This window comes from Raphanus sativus, chromosome 7, assembly GCF_000801105.2.
Source record: "Raphanus sativus cultivar WK10039 chromosome 7, ASM80110v3, whole genome shotgun sequence".
Classification (NCBI taxonomy): domain Eukaryota; kingdom Viridiplantae; phylum Streptophyta; class Magnoliopsida; order Brassicales; family Brassicaceae; genus Raphanus; species Raphanus sativus.
The window spans coordinates 14817854-14837725 of NC_079517.1; the positions used below are offsets into that span (position 1 = coordinate 14817854).

The 19872-nt window shown below is 33.8% G+C and overlaps 4 protein-coding genes across 7 annotated transcripts; all 4 read right to left on the reverse strand.

Moving 5' to 3' along the window:
• Positions 1–2325: 2325 nt before the first annotated feature.
• Positions 2326–5410, reverse strand: LOC108816345 (sister chromatid cohesion protein PDS5 homolog D). 2 transcript variants are annotated; one of them, XM_018588919.2, is made up of 11 exons: positions 5147–5410; positions 4730–4933; positions 4447–4637; positions 4231–4357; positions 3943–4143; positions 3738–3870; positions 3367–3632; positions 3195–3271; positions 3069–3120; positions 2901–2987; positions 2326–2819 (listed from the first exon to the last, which is right to left on the reverse strand). In XM_018588919.2, the coding sequence occupies exons 1-11, from the start codon at positions 5252–5254 to the stop codon at positions 2478–2480; spliced, it is 1788 nt and encodes a 595-aa protein (XP_018444421.1). In that variant the 5' UTR covers positions 5255–5410; the 3' UTR covers positions 2326–2477. The 2 variants fall into 2 exon arrangements, with proteins under 2 accessions (XP_018444421.1, XP_056846153.1); XM_056990173.1 differs by having other exon boundaries at positions 3367–3870.
• Positions 5411–6656: 1246 nt separating this feature from the next.
• On the reverse strand, positions 6657–9796 carry LOC108818178 (factor of DNA methylation 5). 2 transcript variants are annotated; one of them, XM_018591071.2, is made up of 8 exons: positions 9655–9796; positions 8506–9434; positions 8238–8419; positions 8074–8163; positions 7711–7998; positions 7333–7545; positions 6993–7235; positions 6657–6843 (listed from the first exon to the last, which is right to left on the reverse strand). In XM_018591071.2, the coding sequence occupies exons 2-7, from the start codon at positions 9422–9424 to the stop codon at positions 6993–6995; spliced, it is 1935 nt and encodes a 644-aa protein (XP_018446573.1). In that variant the 5' UTR covers positions 9425–9434; positions 9655–9796; the 3' UTR covers positions 6657–6843. The 2 variants fall into 2 exon arrangements, with proteins under 2 accessions (XP_018446573.1, XP_056847011.1); XM_056991031.1 differs by lacking the exon at positions 9655–9796 and adding an exon at positions 9553–9570.
• A 796-nt stretch (positions 9797–10592) lies between these two features.
• On the reverse strand, positions 10593–13214 carry LOC108814767 (uncharacterized). 2 transcript variants are annotated; one of them, XM_018587392.2, is made up of 13 exons: positions 13052–13214; positions 12843–12976; positions 12616–12739; positions 12478–12542; positions 12289–12402; positions 12104–12178; positions 11885–11995; positions 11694–11807; positions 11535–11606; positions 11422–11458; positions 11224–11336; positions 10918–11127; positions 10593–10802 (listed from the first exon to the last, which is right to left on the reverse strand). In XM_018587392.2, the coding sequence occupies exons 1-13, from the start codon at positions 13188–13190 to the stop codon at positions 10707–10709; spliced, it is 1404 nt and encodes a 467-aa protein (XP_018442894.1). In that variant the 5' UTR covers positions 13191–13214; the 3' UTR covers positions 10593–10706. The 2 variants fall into 2 exon arrangements, with proteins under 2 accessions (XP_018442894.1, XP_018442895.1); XM_018587393.2 differs by having other exon boundaries at positions 12843–12951; positions 13052–13201.
• A 3164-nt stretch (positions 13215–16378) lies between these two features.
• LOC108814678 (60S ribosomal protein L7-1) lies at positions 16379–18031 on the reverse strand. The gene is made up of 6 exons (XM_018587294.2): positions 17901–18031; positions 17518–17784; positions 17238–17335; positions 17014–17151; positions 16827–16929; positions 16379–16735 (listed from the first exon to the last, which is right to left on the reverse strand). Exons 2-6 carry the CDS (start codon positions 17752–17754, stop codon positions 16517–16519), a joined length of 795 nt encoding a protein of 264 aa, XP_018442796.2. The 5' UTR covers positions 17755–17784; positions 17901–18031; the 3' UTR covers positions 16379–16516.
• Between the last annotated feature and the right edge of the window lie 1841 nt (positions 18032–19872).

The following is a 19872-nucleotide window of genomic DNA, read 5'->3' on the forward strand; positions in this document are numbered from 1 at the left end:
TAGCACCAAACCAATTTTTTTATTACAAAAATAGCATTACAATGAGAAAAATGATCAAAATAAGTTTTATTGAATGATAAATATACATTTATAACTTCTGAGTTAATTAATCTAAAACTTAGGGTTTAGAGTTAAGAGGTGTGTTTTAAAAATGTGTTCAAATCTTTAAAAATAAAAAATAAATATTAAAAATTTTAAAACAAAAATATACTATTTTGTTATTTTATTTTTTGAGTATTATTTTTGTGACAAAAACTTAAAAAGTGCTATCCGGTAGAATTACCCCTATATTAACAGCTCATATTTTAAAGGTTATAAGTGAATGTTTCATTTTGCGATGGTCATGACTGCTTTTATACGTGGGTTTTGTAACCATCAGCTGAAAGTCGTGATCTTCTACTGTTTCTTTATCCTTTCAGTTTGTTAGTTAGGAGAAATTCAGGTCAAAAATCATGTTAGAGATATTGAACATGGAACAAAGGCAATGCTAGTTTACAAAAAAAAAACAAAGGGAATGCTTTAGAGGTCATTACCTCAACTGAAAAAGATAATGACCACAATGTCAGAATTCCTCAAGACACTCCTGCTTTGACGAAACTAATATTACATATTGCAGTTTGGAGTTTGGTGAATCGGGGCTTTGCCTTCTGGTAATTCACTCAAATGTATGTATAATATGATTGTGGAAGAAATGATTTTAGTATCTGGTGTTATTCAAACATTGTCCCTTGGCTAAACAAAACTTACTAAGAAAAAAAAACAATTCATATAAGTTCTAAGAACATGTATACTAGCAATATAGAAAGATCTTTGTGGACTTAGTGAGTCTGCATATCGACAATGTCCTGTCTTGGAAGTGTCGCCACAGTTTGTGAACAATTTGATGCAGGGAGAGGACTAGCTTCTCTGTTTTTCCGGAAGACGAGATACGCTATGGATGCTAAGCAGACGAAATGCCTGAGGACCCAAGAATTCCACAGAAAATGACAAGGACAAGCTTCATGTGACTATGAATAAGCAGTTTAATGAAACGGCTTGCTATATAGTATATGTTAATCCCCACAATTAAACCACCAATCAACCATGTCAAAGCTGAAATCTGTTGGAAAAAGAAAAGAAATATATGATGTTAAGATATATAACTTTTTCTTTGTTTTTAATGAAAATGTTTTTGATTGTTACCTACCGCCATAGGGTTTACGTGTGAACCCATCTTGGTTTTGCAGTAGTGAACTTGAGAAATGATCGCATAAAATTTTGTTAAAGAGAAACAATCTCATATGAATATTGTTGAAAAAACGGTGAGCTTACGGCATAACCATAGCTCCAAGCAAAGAGATTGCAAGACCAGTTGCACCATTTCCTTTGAGTTGTGGAACAAAGAGACCATGTAGGACTTCTCCTGCGTCTGGCTTTGAGTAGTGTAGCTCAATGACGAAGCATATAGCTATTGTGAACACAAGAAATGCAACCAAGAACTCCAGCTTTCTTACCTGTGAATGACAAACATCATAAGACTTGTCTATACATAGCACCGTGACATGAAAATGATCAAAAAATGAATACCCCGTATTGTTGAAGTGCGAGAAGCATCAGTGTACTTAGGCCTGTAAGAAGAACACCAATCCATATCGGTATGCTAAAAAGCATGTTCAGAGCAAAAGCTGTTCCGATTACTATATAAGAAAGTAAACCAAGTATGGCAATAATTAGCATAGTCACATTCATATGAAGCTTGCCTTTTTGTCTTCTGTAGAATTCTTGGGTTCTCAAGCATTGCTATCTACTTAGCCTCCATAGCTTATCTTGTCTTCCGGAGAAACTCACAAACTGTGGAGACACTCCCAAAAAACAAGACATTATCGATATGCAGTTGCATGGCTGTTTACGTCTGATGTTTTTTTTTTGTTTGTTTACGTCTGATGTTGATTGAGTAGTAGTATTTCAATCATCATAAAACTTAGGTTTCCAATGAAACTTGGTCCTGAACCAACTCCATTCCCTTGGGGTTGTACACCATCTAATTAAGAATTGGTTTGTCTTTCTTCTTTTCTTGCTTAATCATGTTCTCTTACGTTATGTAAGGAATAACGTTACAATAACATCGCATAAATAATTAGATCACTGATTCCACTGGCACTAGCATACATGAGTGGCATATTAGCTACAAATAATTATATAGATGATTCAAGACGTAAAAATAAAGAAGTAAATTGATCAAACTAATACATATTTCTTTAGATTTATGTAGGTATGAACAGAATCCAAGATACAAATCTCACAAACTCTCTAGACACAAGTCATGACACAAACCAGGTGACATCATATCTCAAAACTAGTTCAATAACAGAGAAAAGAAAAATAGAGTCAGAGCAGAACGAATCTATCTAAAAAAATAGTTTTTGTTCAAAAATTCCCTAAGTATAAACTCCTCCAATTCAAGACTCTATCTTCATTAGCGTATTTTTTTCTCATTCTCAGGCAAGCTTTTTGCTTCTCACTTTACCATCATCAACCTCTTCTGCTTCGTCCTCTGTTTCTCTCCACTCCGGCTCTTCTCCTGACTCTGAGCCTTCTCTTTCACTCTCAGTCTCTGACTTTGCATCTTCTTTCTCTTCTTCCTTAGCTTCGCCTTCTACATCAGCCACTTTCAGCTTCTCTTTACTTTTGTTTCCGGACTGTTCTTGCTTCTCACCATTATAATATTCATCCTCGCTCTGACTGTTCACATCTTCCTGCTCTTCTCTTCTGTCAGTTTCAGCATTCAACGATTTGAGATTCTCTCCTTCTCTTGCTTGGCCGGAATCTTTCTTCATATCCTGCAGATCAACAAAGGAATCAATCATTAAGCATAGTGATTACACTTTCTTGCGGAAGAAGAAATAGAAACTCAGTAGTACCTCACTGTCAGAAGTGAGATCCTCGAGCAACTCCCAGCGTTCTTTAATGAGATTAAGCTGTTCTTTCTCTCCATCAGTATATAATATCTGGGGGGATCAAACATTCCATATAAATCAACAAAGCAAACACACATGATTCTGATATGAGGAACAGAGATGTTTTCTCACCAGATGCATCTTCTTACTACTACAATAAGACTTTATCACGCCTTCATAAAAACTGCACAGTGAAAAAAGCAATGATTAAATGTACACTAAAGAAACAAGGAATCTTCCACTTTCATATACACTTACGTCTTGTCAAGCGGCCACCAGATATTAACTCTCTGACCGACCAAACTCTCGGCAAAGTCATCTGTGTAAGACTTATTCTGAAAAGAAGATAATACATTTATCAATCCTTCTTTGGTAACAGATATGTTGAAATCAAAAGGCTAATAAATGGGGGACAGAAGGCGACAGAAACCTTCTTCTTAGTATATGTGCGAGCTGATGATCCTTTTCCGCTGGAGCTCACAACCTTCTTCTTCTTCTTGCTTGAATTTTTAATCTTACTGTCATCTTCTTCTTCTGATACTTCATCTCTCTCCTGATCTGCTTCTTCATCTGAATCATGATCACTCTCACCAATACTAACCCGGCTTCGTTTAACTGAACCAGTCAGAGACGGAGGTGTTTTCTTGGCAGCCACCTTTCCAAGTGATAACGATGATGCTCTTCTAGGCTTTTTCCCTGAAAGCCAAGAAACGTCATAACCTTCCTCAGGATTCATCAAAGAATTGGGTTTCCTTCCTCTCTTCCCTGTAATCCTTAAATCTGTTTCTCCATCATCTATACCTTCAGACTTCACTTCTTGCTTCAGACTATGTTTCGACAAACTCCAACTGTTGTTTCCCTTTCTTACTCTGTCATTCGAACTGATTCGTATTGTTCCTTCTCTCGGAGGTCTCTTGGAACCACCCACTTTATCCTACACCACAGCTAATTGGTTAGATGACAATGTCAAAAGATACTGAAACTGTACAGTGAACTTTAAAGATACCTCATTTTCCTTGGTGTTATTAACTGCATTGTGGACTTTAGGAGCTTCAAAAACAGTCTGGCATATAGAGGAAACAACTGGAGAATACAAATCCAAGCTGGTCCCTGTAGACTTGAAAGCTTTGATGATGTATGGTTGAAGTGTACGAGCGCATCTAGTAAGAACCTTCTCCGCAAGACTCCAAGACATTGGTGAAACATTCTAATAAAACATACAAAATCAAATCACAAGTTAGTTGACTGAATCTAGCTGAGAACTAAGCTTGCAACAGGAAAAAAAAAGCCTTACCTGCTTTTCCTTTTTGACACTAGTTAATAGAGTATCAAGCAGATCAGTGGATACTTCATCGGTTTCATCTATTACTGTAATCATTATCATTTCCATCGATGAAGGCACCACCGAGGGATGATCAGATCTAATAAACAAAAAAGCCAATTCAGTATATGATCAGGATAAAGAGTTTGTCAGAGATAGTGTGAGAGTTAGGTTTTGTATATCTCTAACCTTATGATTCTCAAGAAGATGCGGAACATTTGTAGAACGAGGTCATGGCACTCCAAGTCCAACATGACCAAGCAAGAATTGAGCCTTGACATAGCATCAAGAACAAACTCGGCTTTCCCATAGCTGCGAGAGGAGAAGGATGCATCATCAGCTAACTTCTCAAAAGCTTCTACAGTCAACCTGAAGATCTCCTGTAAGTAGTAACACCAAAGAAGCAGGTTTCAAACAGAGCATCACAGAGAGAAAGAGATAAGAAGAGAGCGTTGTTGTTGTTGTTGTTTACCTTCATTTGATCATCACCGTAAGGAGCTTGAGGAGCAGCTACCCTCACGATTTGGGTTAAGCAGGACGCGAGCGAAACCCTAACATCGGAATCAGGATGGGCCAAGAGTTCTCTCTGCACCAGAGCGTTCTTGGAAGGAGTCAGAGCGTGTTGCATCGACAAGGGTTGGTCTTGCCCCACATCTCTAAGCAGTGACTCAGTTTCCTACGCATGAAATTAGAGTTTCAAATGCAAAAAAGGTTTCGCCTTTAAACCAAAAAGGACCGAGATTTGAACAAACAATGAGATAAAAATCAACATCCGAGGTTCCCTTATCGCCAAGAAAGAGAAACCCTAATCGCATTTCGAAGAACACAACCTAAAACAGGAAGAAAGACACGATTTTGATTTGAGAGAATCAAAGAGGAGAAGACGTACATCGAGAAGAGCAAGAAGCTGGTCGGTTGAAGAAGGAGGCTTAAGAAGTCTGTTTCCAGCATCGATGAGTGATGTCGCAAGATCGGTTAATCCAACAACGGTAGCCATTTGTTGTTCTTCTTCTTCTTCTCGTATAGAGAAGAAGAACGAACCCTAGATAAACCCTAGAGACGCAACGCTTCTAATCCTCTGGAGGGGTCAGAGGAGTGAAAGGGGAGAGCTTTCGAATGGTGGCGTTAAGCGGTGTGTGTCCTAAAACATGCAAAACCAACTTGTATGTATATATACCACCACCCACTAAACTCATATTCCATTTAATTTGTGTAAATTTTTGGTTTCTTTCGTTTTCAATCAACATCTGAGATTCTGTTTTGAATCTATCCATTTGTTTCCATAATTGTTTCTTTGCTTTTTTACATCTAATGTCTTATGATAAAATCGACTGTTTTCGAATTATAAAAAAGATTATAACGGTCTAACTATAACTATAGACAAAAATCTCATTTCAGATAAAAGTGTGTTCAAGTTTCAAAAACATTTCGGAATCAAAACTTCTTAAAAACTCATGGAAAGTTCTTAAAAATATCTCATTTTGGAAATTTAATGGAAACTTTCATTTCCATTTTAGAAACTTATGATTCTGTTTTTTGGAAACGCGAAGAAAACATTTTAAAAAATTGTAATTTATATATTTATTTTGAGTTAATATACTTAATATTTAAATATTAGATATCTATTATTTTAAAATTTTAATATAATTTTGATTTTTAACTATTACTTAATTTATTTTCGTATATTTAACATAAAATTATTATTTGTTTATTTATATTTTAGATAGACTAAACAGAAAAAAACAATTATACTCACATGTTAATCATCTATATATATTTATAAACATTCCCAAAACATTCCATAGTTCAAAAAAATAAATGACGTTGTATTTTCATCTAATTTGTTAAAATAGAGTTTTTATCGACTATTTTGGAACTATAAAACCTTTTTAACAGTTTAACTAAAATAGACCTTCAAATTACTTTTATACAATGATTTTTAATTTAACCAACCATTTAGAATTTTATATAAAATAAACTTTGCATTTATATGATTTACAAAGATTCCACTATTATCTATTAAAAATATTTTGGTAAAACAGAAAACTTAGCCAAATTTGTATAGCATATTAATTATACAATAGTTGTGCGGCTAAAGTATATTCTTCTTAAACAGACTATTTGTAAAATAGATTTGTTAAAAATAAATTCAAACAATATTTTTGATAATTATTTTTATACAAGTTTAAATGATTAATATATTGAACTGAAAATTCTTGTTATGTGCGGATTAAAACTTAGTTTTTGATTTGAAAAGAGAAAAGTAGTGGATGGCTCTTAAAACTAAATTTAGTTTTTGTTCATCGCTATTGACTTCAGAAGAGAAAACAAAACAATTTTCTACAATGTAAAAAGTCACTATAACTAATAAATTAGCTATACTATTTGCAGGAGATAAATAAATTTAACTGCTACAACTTTTATAAACTGTAGTCTAAAACACTCACAAAAGTCACCGTCAATTGTAAGAACATTATTGATCGTTGGAATTTGGAAACATTGTAAAACAACGTAGGTGCTTAAATTATCAATTTCCTAATAAAAAGACCACGTTTTCATTCTTCATCCATCGTCTCTGCTTCCTTCCTGCACCACAAGAACACGACACACTTGATTACATTTATTATTCTTTACTCACTGATGCACTGCAATGAATGCTACTAGCGACTTTCATTAGCCAAGTTATGACATAAGCAAACATATGTTAATCTTAATATTCAAAAGATTTGAGTTACCTATCCCTTTCTTTTGCGTTTGAGATTCTTGAGATTCTTGATATGCAGCGTCATGTATTCGACCACTTCTTTGAGTGTAGCTTTTCTTTTCTCTTTAAAATTCCACAGTGCTGGGACTGAGTACCCCCCGCTTGGGTTATGCTCATTCAGCTCCTCCAGTGCTGTCTTAACTGCCTCCAACACTTCTTCACCCCACTCTTCTCTCAGCTTCTTAAGCTGCTCGTCTTCTTCATCCACCACTTCCTGCACCAGTGGAAGATGAAGATTCATAAAATGGGACATAGAGAAACTGAGACAGTGTGAAGGGAATCTCGATGGAGCATGAAGACACATAACTAACCTTCATTTTGTCTTCAGTCCCCACGCGTTTGAATGGATGCCAATTTGAATCCTTGAGGTTTTCCTGCCACTTTGAGCAAAGCATGGCGTACTGCACCCCAGCTTCTTCGCCTTTGAATCTTTCCTTGCATGCTTTCAGGAATGGCTTTTCATCAAGCTCTCCCAACCGCTTTATTCTGATGTTGGTTCGATCATTCAACATTCCTATCAATCCCTGCAAAAAAAAAAATCCAGATTCACAAGCAAACACTTAATCACTCATAGCTCAGATCTCACAATGGCTGTTCCAACTATTCACAGATTCTGAACTACATATAATGATAGAGTCTATTCTTCAGCATACAGATTTCTCAACCAAGAACATGGAAGCATGCATTACCGAAATCAATTCTTGACGTGCTTCTTGTATCTCATCATTGCTTTGCCTTTCTTTTATCATGAGGGCAGAGTTAGTATCCTCTAGATCTTGCAGCTCAGAGCACTTCTCCTCTAGCTCCTCGTTCATCTTTTTCATTTTCTTCTTAACGTCCTCATCATCTTCATCTTCCCCATGCTTCATGACTTGCAGCTTTCCTTTCAGCTCTTGAATCTCCATTTGAAGTTTCTGCTTGTTGTTTAACTTCTCCTCAAGCAGACGGATCTCGTTCAATGCCTCATCTTTTTTCCTCTGAATTCAGAAAAGAGAAATCTCTTTAAACACAAAACAGATCGATCTAGTTTGAGCCATTTACTGAATACATACCTTGTGTTCTTCCACAAGTCTCAGTACACGATCATCCGTCCTTTTCTGCTCCAGTGAAGCTAACTGGAGAGAGGAGTTCGCGGCATTGTTCTATAACAACAAGACAAAACAAAAAGACAATCATTAACCCTCGTAAACAACGCATAAGTATATACTATTGTTACCTTCTTCTTCTCTTCCTCAAGATTTTGTCTCTCCAGTTCAGTTAATGCTTGCTTCTTGTCCAATTCTTTGGACCAAGTCTCCAGATCCTTCATCTTATACTCCAGTTTCTTGCTCAGCATCTCCTTTTCTTGTAAGATCCTGTAGACGTTGCGCTGCGAATACTCCTGCATCCTTTTTGTTTCTTGATATAAAACAAGAGTCACAACAAACCTATGAGGTTGGAAACATAAAAACAATCAAAATCAAACTTTCAGTAGAAAAAAAAACCTTCTTTGTAAGTTTTGTCCAGATTGTCCTTTTCCATGAGAACCCTCCGCAGAGAGATGGCCTCCTCCTTGTACTTGTACTGGACCTGGTTCAGAACCTCATTCTTCTCCGCAATTTTATCAGCTAGATCGTCCACAACAATACTCCTGTTCTGCATTTCCTCCTTAGAGATATCAGAGAAGCTTCTCAATCTCCCCACCGTTGACAGGTACTCAGCTACCGACCCTTGAGAGTTGTAATCATCCGCACGTGCGCACCAGCCATAAGTCTTCAACCTCCAGTCTCCTGTTTTATAACTCCAGTCCTTCTTGCCGCACCGCTTAACGCCATACTCCTTCTCAAGCTCCGTGGCTCTCTTGAACCCGTCCATACCACCGCTGAACTTAGAGATCACAGCAACAGCCTCATCCTCCTCAACCCAAAGCGTCTTCACCTCAAGAGGCTTAAACCTCGCGAGCCTCTTCAACCAATACGCCGAATCAAGAACCAAACTCTTATCATCATCGTTTCCCCTCAACGGGCTGATGACGATCCCCATCCAAGGCCAGACATACACGTCACTGACAGAAGCTTGGTTCTGCTTGTCCGCCGAGTACACGGTGAGCTGAAGGCGCGGGGGCTCGGCATTGCCAGCGAGCTCGTTCTGGAGGTACTTTGACAGGGCCAAGTGGTTAGCTTTCTGCTTGCAGTTTCTAGTGGCGGATCCTCTGGCAACGCCGGAGGAATGAGCAAGGAGCTCCTTGTACTTGTAGTGCTGCTTCTTCTTACCGGAGCAGAAAGGGCACTTGAAAGTGTCTGCCTTTAGCTTAACCTTCAACACCCCGTCCCTCATTTGCTTGTATGGCTTCTCCGAGTAGTCAGCGATCTCTGACTCGCTCACCTCTGACTCGCTGGCCTCTGACTCAGAACTGTTAGCCATCCTTAGTAACCTGTAACACAGAGCTTACATAATAAGCACACAAAGCTCTTGATTTTTGAAGATAAACTTATCTAAAGGAGAAAACTTTAACAAGATTTTCAGGAATTTTGTTTTTTAGAGAATCAAACCCTAGAAAAGCGCAATGCAGCTAATGAGAGAGATGAACTAACTGTAAGAAAAAAAAGCGAAGAAAAAAAAAGAAGGATCGAGAGGAAACCCTAAAGACTTACGAGGATCGCGGCGAGGAGAGAGCGAGAGAGAGAGAGAGAAATGTGATGAGAGTGACACGAGGAGAAGAGCAATTAGGTAGCTGAGGAGTCGCACGTAATATATATAACGTGGGTCACTCGATTACGATTGGTGTCTGATTTAATTAATATCTGTTTTGGACATTAATACTATATTAGTATATTATTAATTCGAATTATATTAAATACGTTTTTCTTAGTCCCGAGAGTGTGAAGCTGTACGCTTTAATAGGTCTAGTCATCGGCGAAGAAAAAAAAAATATTTCTTCTGAATTGTTTTATTATAATTTCAATGCAATTTGTACTGATTTTCAGTTTAATATTAATTGTAAAATGCATAAATCTTATAAATAAATTTATTTACTCTAAAATGTTATTGGTTAAACTGATGATATTAATAAAAACATAAATGTATTTCAATCAGTTTTTTTAATTTAATATGTGTGAAAATTATTTTTTTGTCTTTTAGTAACTAGTATTATAGGTTTATTTGAAAATTTATAGGTTTATTTAGAGATCTTTTTTGTTTTTATTTGACTTTTGTAACTGAAAGTTCATTTTGTTTTGATCTTTGTTCGACAGATTATATAACAAACCTTTTTGAAACGGGGCTTCTTATATACATATATTTGGAGAATTCTACTTATTCTGATCCAAAAGCACCAATCAGTAATATTTGAACTTAGTTCTCAAAACTAAGTAACAAAGAAAAACTTCACTAGGAACAGAAATTATCAAAGTAGTGAAGAAATTACTCTCCAGTGAAAAGAACACTAAGCATCACCAGCAAAGAAAAACAAGAACCAAAGCGACTTCCGGAATTAGTCCCTTCAACCGAAGGATCCATAAAAAAAACATGCAAAGGCTAATCCTAGAACCGGAAGATAAAATCTGCAAACAGAAGTACAAATATTATGATATAATGTATAACCTTTTTAATTTTATTATTAATAAAATAACAATTGATGCTTTTCCAGAAGATACATCATCACAAGTAACAAAGAGGATTTAAGTAAAAAAGGCAATACCTCTATCTAATCTAAAGAACTAGCAACACTTGGATCAACTCTCACTCCACTTTTGATCTTCTCCATCTCATTACTCAGTACTTCCTTTACTCTCCTCTTTAACTGCAAGCCATGTACATAAACAGACCACTCAAAACATACTCTCTCTCTCTTTCTTTCTTTCTTTCTTTCTTTTTGTGTGCCCATATAAAAGATTTATGGTAAGGTTTTTACATACCTCACTGAGACCTTGTTCTGTTTTCACTGAGACATGAAATGATTCATCAGGCCCTGTTTCCCTGTACTTGATGATTTCTGCTTCATCATTACTTATATCTTCTTTGGCATAAATCACTGGAGAGCCTCCGCCAAGCAGATCACATTTGGAAACAACATCAATCCACAGGTAATCCTTAAACCTTTCTTTTATTTCTTTATATATTCTATACTGCAATTCCCCTCAAAACAAATACATTAGCTGAATCAGCAAAGTATTAACCAAACACAATTGCTAACGATGACGATGCACATGTTATACACTTACCTGATCAGAAGGTGAAGTCCCGCACTCTCCAGTTAGATCATGAACATATAGAACCGCGGTTGGAAGATGAGTGAGTACAGCAAGAGTTAGCTTCTCTAGATTATTCCTATCCTCTATCATGGCCCAAACAAAACAACAATCAATCATCATACAATAATACATACACTAGAGAGTAATGTTATAACTAGTAGACTTTACCATCACATCTCCTGAGAAGCCCAGGGGTGTCTGTCACCTGCAATACATAATAGCTAATTAACAATCCAAAACATGAGGAATGTTGTAAGACGAAACCAAGCAAGTAACGTAACCTGAAATCGTTGGTAGTTCAAAATGACATGGCCCATCAGAATCCCTCTGGTGGTGAAAGGATAATTGCAAATCTAACAAAACCCAAAAAAGAACATCATATAAGGGAATGTAAGTTATTATCAAAACTAATATGAAAAGATTGGGACATAAGGCAAGACCTCAGGCTTCCCTGTTGAAAGAATGCGGACCAATGATGATTTTCCAACGTTTGGGGCTCCGACAAGGCAAAGGGTTGGCATTTCCAAGTCAACAACTGGCATAGCCCTCAAAACCTGCAAGATGGTTTAACTCTATTCAATACAGTTCTGATGATTTTAAGTCAAAAAGGATCAAACCACAAGCAAGGAACCTTTGCTATGCTTAACAAATCATCAACAGCTCTTCCTTCTTGCTGGAAAACCAATTCAAGCTTCTCCACACCTTCGTTCAACCGATCCTCTGCTTCTCGCTTTGATAATGCCTGCAAACAAACAAATATAACAAAGCAAAAGATCTTTAAGAATCACAGCCTATATGATATGAGCAAACATGAAAAATACAATAACACTAGGATTGAGTACTCTTTGACCTTAGCACAGAGAGAAGCATGTTCCTTTCCAACAGACAACACCTTCTTCCTCAGAGCATCAACTTTTCCCAACACCTAAAAGAACAACTTAATCTATAAGGCAATGCTAGAATAAGTTGCAGGGTAATTAATGGGAGTGAATTGAGTTTAGAAGAGGGGCATATGGGATAATAGAATAGAGATACCTCCTCGTACTTTCCATCACCAAGAGTCAACTCAATAAGAGAGCGCTCATAAGGATGCAAGAGTCTCCTCCTCGGAAAACTCTCCATGTATCCTTTTAAAGGTAAAGCCAGTTCCTTTTTTCAAAAAAAGACCAGTTAGAAGACAAGAATCATTTCAGAATCTCAGCCAAAGGATGGAAAGTAACTTACTTTCATGAACGCATCAAGCTGTTTAGCACCTCTATTTCTTTCTCTTTTTGCTATATTAGCTATACCTGAGTGAATGGACCAAGACTCAGTTAAAGAGTTTGAAAAGGAGTCAAATGTGAGAACAAAGGAATCACAAACCTTTAGTTGGTTGGACTCTTCTGGACTTCCTGAGAGCAGAAGAGTACAAATCAATAGATGGCATCACCATGGGGAGTTTTTGAAAAGCACCCAAACTCTCCTGCACTGGTGGCCCTTGCTTTTCCTGCAAACCCCAACATTCGTTTTTTGGTTTAAAAGTCGAAACCTTTACGTAACCCAACCAAAGGTTGAGACTTTTGTATGTAAAGGTGGGAACTTTTTTTTACCGGGGAGGTAGGGGTTTCAATCTGCTTCTGTGTGATGTAGGAAGTGGGCAAGTAGCTTGAAGTGACGACTGGAGAAACACCTGTCTGAAGATTCCGACTTTGACGCAAGGTTGGTGGAGACTTTGTAGTGGAGGCTGGACAAGAGTTTGAGAGAGGTAAGAGGACGATGAAAAAGAAAGGATTTTTTAAGGCAGAGATTAAAGAAGTACCTGCGGAGAAGATGAAAGATTGTAGATAAAGCTGTGGTGATGATGCTAAGAGACGCCATTGATTAGGAAACAAGCTCGACGCCAATTTCATCGTCTTCTCTGAAGAGTCTGAAAAAAAAAAAAGGATCTCTTTGCACATTTGAGTATTGGATTCAGAGATGATAACCAAACTGGATTCATGGTTCGACCAATTTATCTAACCGGCCCAACGCGCATATCGTCGTTCATGATAACAAGCCTCTGGTGTATTGGGCCTGTATCTTGTCAATTAATGGACCTTCTATTGGTCCAGTAGACTAACTCTCAAATAACTCTCCTGCAAAAAGAAAAGAAAGGCACAATCTTGTCAATTTATGGAGTTATACTTATACGGTAGGTATCATGAACGTATGTGCCATAAATTGCCAATGAATGTCCCTTGGATTTGAACTTGTTAGGATTTCATCAGTGGTCTTGTAAATAATCCCCTTCTTATTATTTAAAAATAAACCTTTGTCTCATGTGTGATTTAAAAGTGTGTCATTTCTTAGGTGTCACAACCACAATCTATCTCACAGTTTTTTTTGAAAAAACCCTTTTTAACCTAGAGTAATTACATCAGTTGACAAAAAAAAAAAAAAAACTAGAGTAATTACATATCATGCTATTACATTTAATATATATTATATGTTTTATTTTATGCATATTCACTAAAGACAAATAATGAAATTTAATGAGTTGCTAGATAAGGAAAAGATCACTATTGTAGCTAATATTGGATACTCGAGCATGTTAGCCACGGAATAATTGAAAATGGTACATAAATCTAAATTGAAGTTCAAGAAAAATAAAACAAAATGAATTAGTTGTGGATGTATTTTCTGTTTCTTTTAAAAAATATTTTAAAACAATGGAAACTTTGGATCGATTTTCCGAAATGTGAAAGTTAGTGTTTATATTATTGTATATACAATATTTTGAGTGTTGTAATCGTTGGGAGTTTGAGTTCTACACTATTTTATAAAATGTTAAGTTAATGTATAATGTTTTCAGAACCATGATTACAAAAACAATTTCAAAACTAAAATAATATTCGTAAATTATTAACATTGATAATCGTCAGCCACTTTTCGTGATTTCAATTATGTTTGAGTGAATCAAAAATAAACTTAATGAAGTAAATCTTGGTTTCAAGTCAAATATTAGTCATGAAATTTGAGTCAATCAATCATATATAAGATTTCAATTATGCTTAATCTATATTGTATTCTTTCTTATTTTAAAGCTAGACTGGTGTAGAAACCTAAATCAGAGGCCGAAGATGATCACAATAACAACAGCGACTTTATGACAAGTCTTCACAGTCAAGTAATTTTTATCAATCAATTATTTTCGATATTTCAATTATGATAGTCTATTATATTCTTATCAATTTTAGATGAAAATATAAGGATTGATTGTGATACATGATAGTAACCTAATAAATTTTCAAAATTAAAAAAAAATATGCGATTGATTACTGATTTAATTCATTTTTTTTCAAAACTTACATTAATATCGTCATTAAGTGTGTTCCTTATGAAATACTTACTCATGTTTTCTAAGATTTATGGAATTCGACAGATCTGACGCGTACTTTGTGTTTTACAGTTTTGGCAAATTAATTGAGGAAAAGGTAATGTATTATATTTTTTTTAAACCGTTTGAGATAATATTATCTGTATATTTTTCTAAATTTTTTTATCATGGTAAGTTCGATTCAAGAACTTGACTAACATTGATCGGTTTTCTAAAGTTCTGTTGAAGCCTAATGATGTTCTAGAAATTGATGCTTTTAAAAAGAGATAATATATTTCACTTAATTATTTCCCATTTATAATTCTTTGTAATTTGATAAGTTTATATTCTTTGTTATTATTCTTTATAGGATTGCAAACGGAGAGTTTTGAAAATATTTTCCACATCAGTTGTTGTTATTGATTGTTTTTTTCTGTGAAACTTTTCTTTTTAAGTTCTACTTTTCATCATTTATTATTATAATGTCTATGTTTTGTTTTTTTTGGAAGTAGTAATTGGATTCTCTATTTTAATTTTAATATTAAATTCATAACTAATTGATATATGTATTTACTATTTATTTACGTTTTTAAGATTATATCTAACCAATAATCCAAAATACTTAAGAAACAATGTAATTAACCATCAAACAAAATATAAGTGTTGATAGGTCGTTTTTTTGATAATATTCTTAATATTATGAATTGATATTACGAAGTACATAAATTTTAAAATGAAAATTTATAATAAATTGAAATCTTTTAACTTAAGCAACAAGACCTTGAGATTAAGAAATCTCGATAAATGTTAATAGATTAATAATGTTATTGTTCATCAATTTGTATATGAATCAAAAAGATAGGTTATGACAGTAATTTAATCAAATTCGATTAAATATTAAATTTAAGTTTCATATGCAAGTTTAAACAATATTATTCTAAAAAAAGATACATATTAAGGAAATTTAAATTTGACCGTAGTTTATACAGTATTGAAAAATAGAAAACTGATATACACAATCATCATAACGTATTTTGATTTCGGTTAATGTAAAAAAAAGTTACTATAAATTTATTTAAATTCTCATAACTAATTAAAAATCACACAGAAAATTCGGGGATTTAATTGAGAAACATATTAAACAAATTTTTTAAATAGTTAAACAAAAGTCTAACCAATTAAACAAGTTGTAAATTACTCTTATATATTTACTTTCACAAAATTTACTTTAATTACACCTTACCAATTACACAAGTTTAAAAAAAATCGAAGCTTACTTTCTACAATATGCACAATGTCCTTTAATCTTTCATTATATAACATGTAATATTTATGATTAAAACATTTACCATTCTAATATCTATAGATTAAAATTTCTAATCTCTATTTAGTTCATTCACTCTGCGTAAGGCGCGGGTATCACCTAGTCAGGGTGTTAAAGAGGAAGGATGAAACTTTGCATCAATGTTCTTATGATCTATTAGTATTTTTCTTGTTTCTCCTAACTAAGCAATCTAACTAAAACCACATGTTGATGTCTATTTTTTAATCACTTTCTAACAATTAACCTCAGGTCTCCTAATACACTTCCAAACAAAATGTAAACTGAACAGAAATTGAACGTTCAAGTGACGTAAAAGTTTCCCAAATTGAGTAATGCAGGGAAGAGTTTAATTTTCCAATACAAAGAAGAGCTTCAGAAGATGAGCGATGATAAAAGACAAAGCTTGAGATCCCACTGGCTATGTCGTTCGTTACTCTGTTTGCACCACATGTGAATAATATACTCTCTGAAGCCAACTAAATCATTATGAAGTAAATTAAAACAATCAAATTGCAATAGCGTTTTTTTCAAGTGGTTTGCGTTTAGCCTCATACAGATTTTTTTTAAAGGAAAATATAGTAAAATAGACTTCTGCTTGGCTGCTTCTAATTCATTTTGATGATGAGATCATTGATCTTGTCTTCACGGTTTCCAGTATCTCCTCCATCGCTGAAAACTTGTTTCTTACCGTGCAAGACACCAGCCTCTGGCTTGTTGAGTTTCAAGGGTCCCAAGAATCTCATGACCTCTCTGAAATGATCACCAACTCTTGCTATCTCATTCACAATGTCTTCTATGCAAAAGATACCATGTTCTCCTAGAGCCTACGGTAAACATTTAAGTTTAAAAAGGTTAAGAACAGTATCTGGGTGAATATACACTTTTATATACATTGAATAGGAAGCTACTTATTACCTGTTCGATTATGTTGTTGTCGGTAAGAGGAACAGGATTGCCTTCTATTATTGTGTATCCCTTTTTGAATATAAGATCCTTAACGCTCTTACCATTCGGGTACCTTCAAGAAGAGTGGTAACAAACATTAGTCAGAACTCATCAAAGAATCATTCAAGGAAAATGGAATGTTCTTTATGTAGTATACCCATAAGTGACGTAAGGCTGCACTTTGAGAAGCTTTTGAAACAAACCATCAGTTGCTTTGGCAAATACACCAGTGAAAGTGCTCCTTAGTTGCATACTGTTGAGGACCTTCTTGGTCTTTGGGTGCATATCATTCTTGCTGCTCACCAGAAAAAAAAGGAAAGGAAGGGGACGGTGAGTAGGCTAGATAAATATAAAACCATTAAGAGAATATACCAATTTTACCCTTGTATGCGAATGATGAAAACGAGGTTTGATTTTACTGGTGGAGGAGATGCTCTTGGCCTCTTCACCCTTTGCTTCATCCGGATAAGATCTATTTCCTAATTGTCACAACAAGTAACAGTAAGGTTACAAAAGAATGATGCAGGTGCCAATTGAAACCAAAGGCTAAAAGTGTGTATAACTTGTAATTTAGGTCCAAGACAAGATTCAGCCAGACATGAATAATGTTTGCATTACAAGACAAGTCTTATGGTTCATATAAAAAATGGACTAGGTATACCTTAGCCCTGAACTCAAGCACAAAGTCTTCAGGTCGTTTGATATCAGCAACTTTCTTCTTCTTCTTACCGAAATTGCCTAACTCAAGTTGCTTCTTCCTGATAAAGGCAAGCTCATCCCTGTTCTTTCTCTTCTTAAGTATAACCTCTGGTATGTAGTCCAAACCCTTATTAGCTTCTTCTACAGCCATCACCTTAGGTTCTTCTACAGCCATCACCTTAGCTTCTTCTTCAGACATTACTACTATTATCTCTACTCTCTTTTCTCTCTACAAAAACAAACAGATCTATGATTGATGATGACAAAAGCAATACCTCTGATTCAAAAACAGAAGGAACACGAAGCTTGACGAGAGACATAAGGCGAAGGAAAGCAACTATTTACCGGTGGAGACGAAGCAATCGAACGGTGGCTGAAGAGATTCCGAGTTAATACGGCGGCAATGTCGTACTTTTGGTTACAGAACCGCTCTGTTTGAGAGTTAGGGTTTATCTCTGTCTGTTAAGACAGACCTATTTACGGTCCGGGTACAATCTAGGCTCTAAACCAACCACATATGGCCTTATGGGCCTCACTAACTTTGAGTAAAAGCCCATTATTTCGATATTTTAGAGCAGGAAATGGATGGGCAAGTGAAGACTGAAGATGAATGTAAAATAATCAATCACAGCAAAATATATTTTGTATTAGGTGATGTTGTGTATAATTAATTAACGGGGCCAATTAGATCTTATATTAGTTACTATGTATTCTGAAATTTTTTATTTAAAAAAGTAGAAGAATAAACAAATTTTATTTAAAGAATTAAATAAATAAAACAGTAAAATTAATTTTACTAATTTATCCTTCGTAAAAATTAGAGATAAAATTATTTCTTTGTAAATACGTTCTGAAAAATGACAAATGAAATAAAATCATATCTCTGTAATATTATTTGAGAATTCAATTTTCTACTTGTTACATTTATATTAATTCTTAAGACGATTAATTACAATGGTAACAATAATTAGTTAAGTATATAGCTAATTGCCATTATTAATAAGTTTATTTATTTTGTGTTTTTATTTTATTTATAGTTCCTTTTTACTTATATTTTTACAAATAACCTATAAAACAAGTTAAATTTTAAACCAACATATATTTTATATATAATATAATTCATAAAAAGGTCCAAAACATACACTAAAGTAAAGAAATAATTTTCCTTTTAAAAATAATCATAAACAACATAATATATATTTAAAATTTTAAAATTTTAAAATGAAGATATATTTAATGTGATACATAAAAATGAAAGTTCACAAAAATCTTGATTGTAAAGTAAAAAAGTAATCATCCCTTCTAAAAGATTCTCAAACAACATAATACATATTGAAAAGTAATAAGTATTTTATTTTAATCAATCCATTTCTCAAATTTTTACATAAAATAATTTAAATAACATAAAATAAGATGTATTTAATGAATACAAATTATTAAATTTTAATTTTGATTTTCTTTTTATATTTTCTAAATAACATATATAATAAAGAAAAATTTATAAAATTTTGAACGAAAACAATGTTATATATAATGGATTTCAAAAACAAAAGTTTACAAAAATATTTTAAAGTAAAAACTAATCTTCCCTTTTGAAATTTATCGATTATGTTTGATATGCAACTTCGTAACGATCATCACTTTGTCTTTTATAATTTTATTTTGCAAATCAACATATACCAAATTATTTTTTTAAACAAAATATATTTGCACATCTAAGATAAAAACCCAAACTAATACAACTAATTTGATTAGACTGAATTATAAATATAAATTATAGAACAATGCAACATATTCATATATAAATATGAAATTTTCAAATAATATTAAGAGACTAACCAAATATACAACTAAGTTTTGTATAACCTATATATATAGAGGTTTCAAAAAACTATCGTTGTTGTTATATTCATTTATGTGACTTTAAATCGATAAAAACTTTAGTTTATTTTTACTATTTAATTTTTGAGACAATATATATTAAATTATATATAATCTTACTAAATATATTAGATCTAAGATAAGGATCAAATTAAATGCAAATAACAAAATCAACCAAAGTTTTAATTTGTAGAACAAAAATATTATAGTTAAATCGGAAAAGTAGATGTTATATCCAAATAAAAATCAAAGGACGAAATGTTATATATCCAAAATCATAGATTTAATCAAAATAACATAATATTAATTAAAATAAATCATAGGTATTGAATACAATATAAATCATAAATAATTTAAAACTAAAATAAAATATTTATATTCGTGCATGAAATGGAAAAATCACCTAGTATCAATAATTTGATAAACTTTTTAACTC

Coding starts and splice junctions, on each gene's coding strand:
- LOC108814767 (XM_018587392.2), bottom strand. CDS start 13,190: ATGTGCAAAGAGATCCTTTTTTTTTTTTCAGACTCTTCAGAGAAGACG. Junction 12,403..12,477: donor AGCTTGATGCGTTCATGAAA/GTAAGTTACTTT, acceptor TTTTGAAAAAAG/GAACTGGCTTTACCTTTAAA. Junction 12,179..12,288: donor GTGATGGAAAGTACGAGGAG/GTATCTCTATTC, acceptor TTGTTCTTTTAG/GTGTTGGGAAAAGTTGATGC.
- LOC108816345 (XM_056990173.1), bottom strand. CDS start 5,254: ATGGCTACCGTTGTTGGATTAACCGATCTTGCGACATCACTCATCGAT. Junction 4,934..5,146: donor AGCTTCTTGCTCTTCTCGAT/GTACGTCTTCTC, acceptor TTTCATGCGTAG/GAAACTGAGTCACTGCTTAG. Junction 3,871..3,942: donor ATAACACCAAGGAAAATGAG/GTATCTTTAAAG, acceptor GCTGTGGTGTAG/GATAAAGTGGGTGGTTCCAA.
- LOC108814678 (XM_018587294.2), bottom strand. CDS start 17,754: ATGTCTGAAGAAGAAGCTAAGGTGATGGCTGTAGAAGAACCTAAGGTG. Junction 17,152..17,237: donor TTCATCATTCGCATACAAGG/GTAAAATTGGTA, acceptor TCTGGTGAGCAG/CAAGAATGATATGCACCCAA. Junction 16,736..16,826: donor ACAACAACATAATCGAACAG/GTAATAAGTAGC, acceptor TGTTTACCGTAG/GCTCTAGGAGAACATGGTAT.
- LOC108818178 (XM_018591071.2), bottom strand. CDS start 9,424: ATGGCTAACAGTTCTGAGTCAGAGGCCAGCGAGTCAGAGGTGAGCGAG. Junction 8,420..8,505: donor GGACAAAACTTACAAAGAAG/GTTTTTTTTTCT, acceptor TTTTATATCAAG/AAACAAAAAGGATGCAGGAG. Junction 8,164..8,237: donor TTGAGGAAGAGAAGAAGAAG/GTAACAATAGTA, acceptor TTGTTGTTATAG/AACAATGCCGCGAACTCCTC.